Source organism: Eurytemora carolleeae, unplaced genomic scaffold, assembly GCF_000591075.1.
Source record: "Eurytemora carolleeae unplaced genomic scaffold, Eaff_2.0 scaffold1162, whole genome shotgun sequence".
In the NCBI taxonomy this organism is placed as follows: Eukaryota; Metazoa; Arthropoda; class Copepoda; order Calanoida; family Temoridae; genus Eurytemora; species Eurytemora carolleeae.
Window position 1 is genome coordinate 828 of NW_019397056.1, and position 10,842 is coordinate 11,669.

The 10,842-nt window shown below is 32.4% G+C and overlaps 1 protein-coding gene across 1 annotated transcript; it reads right to left on the reverse strand.

Annotated features, from left to right (window-relative positions):
• Positions 1–582: 582 nt before the first annotated feature.
• Positions 583–10,604, reverse strand: LOC111711462 (protein espinas; the record flags this gene model as incomplete). Its single annotated transcript, XM_023485835.1, is given in 7 exon segments — positions 583–653; positions 2,719–2,833; positions 4,019–4,098; positions 6,221–6,299; positions 6,594–6,665; positions 10,253–10,329; positions 10,526–10,604. Coding segments are annotated over 6 exon segments (470 nt in total), but the record flags the coding sequence as incomplete, so codon positions are not given.
• Between the last annotated feature and the right edge of the window lie 238 nt (positions 10,605–10,842).

A 10,842-nucleotide genomic window follows, 5' to 3' on the forward strand; every position in this document is an offset into this window, starting at 1 on the left:
TTGGCTTTTGCCTCAGGGTAATTGTGAACGAAAAACCCCTAAATCTTGAAAGGATAACATCTAGTGTTCTATCTGTATTATTATTAATCTATGGTTAGAACTATGACGAATGTCGCCTGGAAAACTGTGCAGGAAGGTTAACAGCTTCTCTTGTATATTTTTATGAAGAAAATCAAAATAAACAAATTCTCTTCTCTTTAGAATATAAACAAAAGAAAAGATTTTGCAAGAAAAAGAAAAAACAACGAGGTTTTGAATAAAATACTTAGATGAAAAGGAAAATAGGAAAACTAAAACCGATGTTGGAAAACCAGAAGATAAAGGCTCCATTCTTTTGAAAAGAACCATCAAAGAAAACAATTCAGGGAAACTATACCCTCCCCCCTCGTCATCCTCCTTCTCCCCCTTTTCTTCCTTCTACTCTTTTTTCTCCTTCTCTTCTCCCCTTCTCGGTAATTTTAGGCTAGGTTAGTCATAAAAATAAACGAAATTTTCAGTTTTTTTTAACTGCTCTCTCCGTTTGTCGTTTGTAACCGTAATTGTCCATTATTTTTCGTGAACAAATTTGAAAATAAGTCTAACCTTTCTGCGTAATGTCGTTCACAGTATAGGTTGTTTTCGTATGTACAGTAGGTTAAATCCACCAGAAGTTCCTGAATAGTGTACATTATATAATATATATATTTACAGCAGGTTAAATCCACCAGAAGTTCTTGAATAGTCTACATTAAATATACAGAGTGTCCAATGAAACATGACAGCAGGTAAATAGTTTTGAACTCGTCTTCCAGTTACTGTATAAGATGTTAAAGACTTAACCCAGTTTATTTTGCTAAAAAAAATCCTTTACTTCAATTTATTTACTTTGACATAGATTTACTGAAATATGACTGCCATATAACATTCTTTATCATTCTTTTTGGTATCAAATAACTTAACAAACTAAAGAAGAAGACATTTAAAACTATTCACCAACTATCATGTTTCGTGGCACACCCTGTATACCGTAAGTTAAATCCTCCAAAAGTTCCTGAATGTGCATTTTGTATTAAATTTAATATATGTACAATAGGTTGAATCCATCAAAAGCTTATGAATAGTGTATTAAAAAAATATACTCTCAGTTGGTAATATGTAAAATATTTTTTTATAGTTTTTCTCATTTCTAAACTTTTTTGTTGTGTTGAAAACAAAACTTTTAAATTGAAGGATTAAACTTTGATGCCAGGGATACAGGAGGAAAGATAATTTATAACTTTAAATAAATACATTATGGACACAGATCAGGTAGTCATAGATGGATCATTGACGCGGACAGCCCTGTCTAGCCTAAAAGAGATTTACTAAACAATCAGCTGCATATGTATTATTTATATGTATTATAATTTATTGGAGAATATAATCCTTTGGAAATAGGGTTTTTTGCGCAAATGTTTTTTTTGGCGAATTTTTGCGCATCTTTTGCTCATGAAGCGCTATAAGTTTTGCATGTTTTTGCGCAATAAGTTTTGCGCGTTTTTGCATAATTTGCGCAAAATCGGAAGTATTGCCCAAAATGTAAATTTTTACGCAAAACTTGTAATAGCAATGTTACCAACATTTACAGATTCAGCACAGAATTAAACAACAGAAGGTTTATTAAAAATTTACATTGTGGAAGACGACTCCTGTCCGCGTTAAACAAGTTCCACAAGATTCAACAGAATGAGAGAGAACGGATACGGGGCATTAGTACTGAATCATCTACACGTGTGATTTCGACAATAACGATTATTCTGAACCCTCTAGTAATTAGTTAAAAGAAATATATATATATACTGGAAGTTATCTATGCGTTTTTATTAGAGTCCGACTCACGTCCTCTATAACATACAAATTAATTATAATTATGCTGATCACGATTGGTTACTTTTGGTTACAAAATCTTCAAATTGAGGGACAAAAATTAATAAAACAGAAATTAGAAATTTGCAAATTGAAAATTAATGCAAAGTTTTTATAGATATCTGAATCTTTGTGTGGTGTTGTGTGGTTTGATATTTTAAATGTTGACTACTGCGAGTCGAATGCGTATAATTGAAATATCCAAGATATATGCCCACTGAGATATATATCCGTGATAAAGACAACACTGAAAATTAGCCAATTAATCTTTACTACAGCAAAATTTTATACAACCTCAACTTTAAAGTGTCGCAACGCCATGTTTTACCTTAGCCAACTCACTTATACTTTTTGTCCCTCAAAATTGCGCAAAACAGAATAACGCAAAAGCGGAATAACGCAAAAATGTAGCGCAACGAAGGCGCTTGCTTTCGCAAAAATTGCGCCAAAGTTTTGCGAATGGAAACCCTAATTGGAAAAGAGTAAATTAATTATTTTCTGACCTTCAAGAAATTACCTGTAAAATGTACACAATGAAAATCCCCGCATTTCGCATAGGTGGTTCATTGTGTACATCTGAATTAAGTGGATGCTTTAAAGGGACTGTAAACGTAATATCAAGTGATTCTTTATTTTCAGAGTGCCAAGTTCGAGTCACAACAGTTTTCAAGCTAAAAAACCTTCAACATTATATATGGATAAGATAAAGTTTTAAAAGGTATCGCTGTGAATCGGGCATGCCCTTATTTTGTTAATTGAAGGTCGCTTGAAATAACAATGACAGTCCATTTAAATGTTTTTATTTGATATGTGTGTGTTTGTATAGAAGTATACCTGGCACTGTGTACAAGTAAAGCATCCAGGATGATAAAGATTTGTTGGGAGCTTCGGGGCGCACACAGCTAAACTACCAGCTGTCAGGGTTTTATCACAGCCGCTACACTGACCTCTAAATATCAGCTGTCAGAGATTTATCACAGACGCAACACTGACCACTAAATAACAGCTGTCATGTTTGTATTACATCCGCTACACTGACTTCTAAATAACAGCTGTCATGGTTTTACCACAGCCGCTACACTGACCTCTAAATAACAGCTGTCAGGGTTTTATCACAGCTGATACACTGACCTCTAAAAAAACAATGTCAGGGTTTTATTAAAGCCGTCTCACTTGCCCCCTAAAAAACAGCTGTAGAGGTTTTATTACAGCCGCTACACTGACTCCTAAATAACGACTGTCATGGTTTTTATCAAAGCCGCTATACTGACCCCTAAATAACGACTTTCATGGTTTTATTACAGCCGCTACACTGACTTTTAAATAACGACTGTCATGGTTTTATCACAGTTGCTACACTGACCCCTAAATAAGGGTTTTCATGGATTTATTACAGCCGCTACACTGACCCCTAAATAACGGCTGTCATGGTTTATATTACAGTCGCTACACTGACCCCTAAATAACGGCTGTCATGGTTTTATTACAGCCGCTACACTGACCTCTAAATAACAGCTGTCTGTGGGTTATCAAAGCTATTTCAGTAAACAGTAAATGACTGTTGTTGGTTCCGACAATGACAGCTGTTTTTCAAAATAATCTCAGTGGAAAGGGATGATTCATCAGTTTTCCTTTCTATTTTTATTGCTATTTAGAGTACACGGTACAAATACTCTGAAATCGGCCTTGAAATAGCTGTTAGCATATATATTCAAAATTTGACAACAACAAAAAATATTGTAATTGTAAATGAATATTATTTTCTGCTAAATAGGATTATTAAATTGCACTTCTGACACTTCTCTAAAATCATTTTATTTTCACTATTTGACTTTTCATATTTTGAAATTTACATACAAATATAGAAGCAAGATTTTACTTCATAAAAGCATTTGATTTTTAAGTATTTCAGACATTAAACTGCTTAAACTGCTTTAACTGCTTTTAACAACTAATTACTGGATTCAAACTAGATTGTAAAAAAGTAGAGAAGCTTCCAATTATAAGCTTCTCTTTGTTTACATGTAAAATTGCAAGTTGAAAAATGGTTGACAGGGATTGCAGAATTGTTAATAAAAATGCGTCTTCATTGTATTGATAAGAACGACGACTCCAACAGAGTATAGTTATTCACCTGTTTTTACAGAAATCTACAACATGTCCAACATCAAGAGCAATATCGTTTCTAGCAGATATAAATCCTTCATAGCTTATCTAAATATTTACATACATCAATTATAAACGTGGGGGGGGGTATATTTTCTTAAAAATCATTTCTCTTTCCCCCCTCTTTGAAAATTATTTGTCCCACAGTTGTTCTTAGGTTTGCGCAGAGCATGAACTAATTTTTTAGAGTTTTATTCCCTGAATTGGGAAAATAAATAGGTTTTAGGGAAAAATATATTAATATTTGGATAAACAGTATCTTAACAAGTCTTACTGATGTACACTGATTCATTTTTCCCACGAAGTGTTAATGGAGGGGGATTCTAATATGCTCTAAAAGAGTTTCACGGGCAGCCGTAGTACATTTGAATTTCCGAGCCGGGTCAACCTTTCCGGTCCTAGTTTATACTGTACCGCCCGGACATTGGGTTAATAGAGCAGACACTCAATAGGACTAGCCGGTGCAACAAGGTTGACGCGGTCAGACTTAAGGTTGAGTTTACTTTTACTAAAGGGTCAGCGGTGCGTGGTGTGACATTTTTTCTAAATTTAATATTTTATGCAGAGTTTTTACTTTGAAAAGATGAAAGATCAAAAAAGAAGAGTATTTAATAAATATCGAGTAAAAATTTGCACATCTTAATTACACGTATTTTTAAAGAATAAAATAAAAAAATAAATTTTTTTTTACAAAAACAAATAAAAAAACAGTGCAGATTTTAAGATTAGAATATTGCTGTTATTTTTATAATTACTATAATTAAGCTTTCATTCCCAATTTTCTTTAGCGCTACTTCCCTTTACTGACAAAAATCTTGCCCCCTCACCCTTGGAAAGCCGGTAGTTCCACCTCTTACTTTTCAATTCTTTTTTTTAAAGATGATGAAATTCCAGTTTCTTTAACATGATGCTAGATTCTCTTTAAAATCATGAATTGCAAATTGAAAAAGAAATATATTTCAATCTATTCCTCAATATTTTAATGTATTTTTGAGCTTTAACATTTGTTTGACAAGCACGTGCTTTAATGGTGTGTGGCAATGAGGAAATTCTGAAAAGGCTGAACCGAATCAAGAGAAAAGATTGACCCAATATCAAGAGACACTATAATTGTATAGTGGCATGTACAACCAGGAAAAGTGAATAATTAGCTGTTTTTTTTTGCTGCATAAACCCATAATTCACATGAATATAGACACGTAAACGGAAAATGGTAAATTTTCTAACAGAAAAACAAGGAATGACTAGATGAAGGCCAAGAAATGATGTCTTTGGACTTATTTTTTGTAAGATCAAGTTTCTATTGTGGTTTCACAGATTTTCACAAGGACTAAAATGCAAAGCTGAAAACCTGGCACTGTTCAACAATCTAGATGCAGGTTGGTGGGGATATATACTATAACCGTGTTTGATGTAGATATAATCTTCATAAAACATATATTCTGCATTAACAGAATAAAAGGAAAATTACAAAATTGATGGTTTGAGAAGTATGAAAGAAAACTCCCATAGGAAGTAGATAGATAAATAAAAATATAGATAGATAAATAGATAGAAATATAGATAGATAGATAGATAGATAAATAGATAGATAATTGGTTCATCCGTTTCAACCTTTATTGAGATGAAACCAACACACAACAGATAAAACAAATATTAATGATACCAGAGGTAGAATGATTTATGAATTTAGGAGCAGATAGATGAGAGATTAGTATATATAATTTACATCGTTCAGTACAGTTCGGCTCGCACCACCGGTGTACATTTGAATATCCGAGCTTGGTCAACCTTTCCATTCCTACTTTGGACTGTACCGCCAATTTACTATTACTAAAGCGGCAGAGGAGTATGGCGATGTACATTACAGATAAACTGGACTACCCTGTGTACTGTCCAGTCTGGACTACACAGTGTAGATTAGACCTAGCACATGTTTTGCAACGATAGTATCCTGGCAAGATTACTGTGAGAAGCGCGGCTCTATTTGTAAAAAAAATGTATTCTGTACAAAATTGAAACATTTTAAATTGTGTACTCCACTATATGTATACTCTATGCTTTATTACTTTATTGGGAGGGGGGTGGGGAATGGAGATGAATGGGACGGCTTAGGGGGGGGTGAATATGATTAAAAAGTGTATACACTCTACTCATGTAGATATTCTACCTGATTTACTGGGTCCAGATAGCTGCAATATTTGCTTGAAATATCAACTTTTGGCAACTGCAGGGATAACTGTCTTTCTCTAAAAAAAATTTAATTCTAAAATATTTTAAATCGACAAAAAAATAAGAAATGATTGTTCTTTTTATTTTTTTTTATTTTTGTTTTTTCTTGTGAAAATAAACGGATTAAATTATATTGCTAATTGAAGAGAGGTTTTTATTAAAATCTAAAATGGATGACTTGTAAATAAAGTTTTATTTTAGAATTTAAGCAATGTCATAAAGAATGTAACAAGAGGTGGAAGATGGCGTGGGGGGGGGGGCTTTCTTTTATATTTTACGTATTGTACTGTACTTTAATGTACTGCTTTTACCTGTACTTTTCTCCATCCGTCCCAATCCTTGGAACCTTTTTAATCGGGAGCTGTTTCATGTACTCTTCTATCCTGTACACAGATAATGTTTCATATACGCTTCCTGTACATAGATAATGTTTCATGTACTATTCTATCCTGTACATAGATAATGTTTCATGTACTCTTCTTTCCTGAACATAGATAATGTTTCATATACTCTTCTATCCTGTACACAGATCATGTTTCATGTACTCTTCTATCCTGTACACAGATAATGTTTCATGTACTCTTCTATCCTGTACACAGATAATGTTTCATATACGCTTCCTGTACATAGATAATGGTTCATGTACTCTTCTATCCTTTACATAGATATTATTTCATGTACTCTCCTATCCTGTAGATAGATAATGTTTCATGTACTCTTCTATCCTGTACAAAGATAATATTTAATTTACTCCTCTATATCCTGTACATACATAGATAATAAGTATGTACTCTTATATTTTGTACAGTTTACATTAAATAGTTTATATTTTATGCCCTCTACCTTATTTCGTACATTGTACAGTGTACAAATACATAGATCATATGGTTTACAATGTTTAATATAAACTGTGACCTGGACACTTACAATATACAAGGATAAAATTTAATATAATCGTTTATATGCACAATGGACATATATAATATTCTATGTACTCTTCTATTCTGTACAGTGTACATATACATGAACTATTCAAAAATTGTAAGCAAATATTTTGTTAAAACTTCAAGAATATAACAAATAAGTAAAATTTGTTATATATAGATATTACATAAACTTTTGATGTACATGAATATATATATATATATATATATTTAAAAGATATATACATATATGATAAATATATGTATATGTAATAAATATATATATATATACACCAGGTTTGAGCAGGAAATTTAAAATGTCAGTTCTACAGTAAACAGTAAACATAATCATTTAAAATGTCAGTTCTACAGTAAACAGTAAACATAATCTTAACTATTTCCTTCCTTTCTCGACTCTTTCAATACATAAACTTTTCAATATCCCTTCTTTCTCCACCCTTTCTATTCATAAACTTTACTATATCCTTCCTTTCTCTACCCTTTCTATTCATAAACTTTACTAGATCCTTACTTTCTCCGCAATTTTCTATATAAACTTTACTATACCCTTCCTTTCTCCACCCTTTCTATACACAATCTTAACTATACCCTTCCTTTCTCCACCCTTTCTATACATCAAATTTACAATATCCTTCCTTTCTCTACTCTTTTTATACATAAACTTTACTATATCCTTCCTTTCTCTACCCTTTATATACATAAACTTTACTATATCCTTCCTTTCTCCACGCTTTTTATACATAAACTTTACAATTTCCTTCCTTTCTCCACCCTTTCTATACATAAACTTTACTATATCCTTCCTTTCTCCCCCCTTTCTATAAATAAACTTTAATATATCCTTCCTTTCTCCACCCTTCTATACATAACCTTGTTGACCTTTAAAAAGGTCGGAAAATATACAAATAAAGAAATCAGGAAAAAACACAAATATTCTATAACATTTATTTAAGAAAAATAAAATTGTTTTGAAATATTTGCACAAATGGCGAAGGTTAAAATTGGTTGATTTAGAAATTAACAAAAGGAATTAATGATGGATATTAGATGGTGCTTCAAGGGAGTGTTGTAGAGCTTCATGTTGGTGGAGCAGATCCGGGAACTGGGACAACAGGGTTTATCAATGTATCAGAGGCAAGGCAACTCAAGATAGCGGAAACTTCGGACAAGGCTCGACAAGTTTCCTAAGTAAGCTTCTCAAGAAGTTAATAGGGAGATCAGAAGTATAAGCATGCCTGCTGTTAGTTCAGTATCTGCATCATCAGCACGAAGGAGTCAGGGGGGTGATGTAGAGCTTCATGTTGGTGGGGCAGATCTACAGGTGCGTTGCGCTGAGTATCTGCATCATCATCATGGAGGAGCCAGGGTAGAGATGGAGTTGTGAATATGAGTGTTCGTAACTGACTGCCGGTTGAAGCGGGGATCTAAGGTGAGCGGGGATTTGACACATGTGGTGTGCTTGCTTCCTGTGTACACAAACATTGAGAATTAACGTCGGCATTTGAGTCGGAAAAGTCGTCTTCCTTATATTTCGAATTTATTTTAACAAACCTTTACTAGATCCTTCCTTTCTCCACACTTTTTTTACATACACTTTACAATATCCTTTCTTTCTCCACACTTTTTTACATAAAATTTACTATATCCTTCCTTTCTCCACCCTTTCTATACATAAACTTTACAATATCTTTTCTTTCTCTACCCTTTTTATACATAAACTTTACTATATCCTTCCTTCCTACATCCTTTCTATACATAATCTTAACTACATCCTTCCTTTCTTCACCCTCTCTATAAATAAACTTTACTAGATCCTTCCTTTCTCCACACTTTTTTTACATACACTTTACAATATCCTTCCTTTCTCCACACTTTTCCACATAAAATTTACAATACCCTTCCTTTCTCCACCCTTTCTTTACATAAACTTTACTATATCCTTCCTTTCTCCACCCTTTCTATACATGAACTTTACAATATCCTTCCTTTCTCCACCCTTTATATTCATAAACTTTACAATATCCTTCCTTTCTTCTTTTTTTTACATACACTTTATTATATCCTTTCTTTTTATACGTAAACTTTTACTATGTCTTTCCTTTCTCCATCTTTTTTATACATTTCTTTACCTTTCTTTAATGTTATTAGGCTTTTAAAGCGCAACTTTCAGGTAACAGTTTTAGCTTTTATCCTCTAATCAAACAGCAAATTTTACATCGTACGTACTCTAATAAACAAAACTTTGGCAGTTAAGCATTTCAAAAATCTTTAATGTATATTTTTTTACAGGCCGAATTTTTCAATTTCGACCATGGCCTCAACCTCCCCTTGAACAAGTGACAGTGAGTTGCTTTAACAAATTTGTGCCCAATTGGTTCAGTCGTTTTGACGTTTATTTTGATCCTAATTAATTATAATTTACTAGGTCTGAACATTTAGAAATATTCCTCATCTCTGAAAATGAGATGCAAAACTTCAAACTCGTAAAATATTCTCAAACATATTTTCAAAAATATTTTTGCTTTCCTAATTTTTTCTTGTCAGTATAAAACTAACTTTTAGAATAGACTTTCTAACATTTTTCTTTTAACCATTTTGACTTTTTAAACTTTTTTCAGGTTGTAACACTTTTTTTCAGTTAGTAAACATTTTTTCATTCTTTATTACATTCATCCATCATAAACAACTTGATAGTTGATAAATGGCTGTTATTAATAAAAATGAGGAAAAATATAAAAATTATAAAAAATTATAAAAAAATCATGATTTTTCTTGATCCTTTAATGATATTTTAAAACTAATTCTAACTTATTACCTAACTGTCTACCTACCTACCTACCTACCTTCCTACCTACCTACCTACCTACCTACCTAACTACCTACCCACCTACCTACCTAGTTACCTACCTACCTACCTACCTACCTAATTACCTACATTCCTACCTACTACCTACCTTCCTACCTACCTACCTATCTACCAACCTACCTACCTACCTACCTACCTACCTTCCAACCTACCTACCTACCTGGATTGGGAGAGCCCAGGTGGAACCCAACTATATTCTTCATTCATCCTCATTAGTTAATCAATTAATCAATAAATCTAAACATTAAATAGTTGATCTAAACGTCTACTATTCCAAATTGTTCAATCAGTTCCAATGGTCAAAATCAAATCAATCAAAACATTATTTGATCCCTAAATTGATCTAAACTTTATACAGTTAACTAATTGATGCCAATTTTGGAAAATGAATTAATTGATTCAAAGCTGGTTTAACAAAAAAAATTTTCTTTACCTTTTATCCAGCCTCTGGTAATCAACAAAGAGTGTTATCAAACAAGTTTCTGTGCATTTTTAAATCTAAAAATTTTTAAAAATTAGTGAACAATTTATCGAGCTTAAACTTTACATAACTTTATTTCTAACGTTGTCTTAAAAGCATAATATCATGTTAAGTCTTACACCAAGATTTATATACAGAGCGTCCCATATCATATAAGATTATCTCCAATCTTTAACACCAAAATAAACCCTTAATACTCGAAAGAATTATCATTTTCCGCAAGAAAATTCTTATATAAGCCGTATGTTATTTTTCAAAATGATTCATTC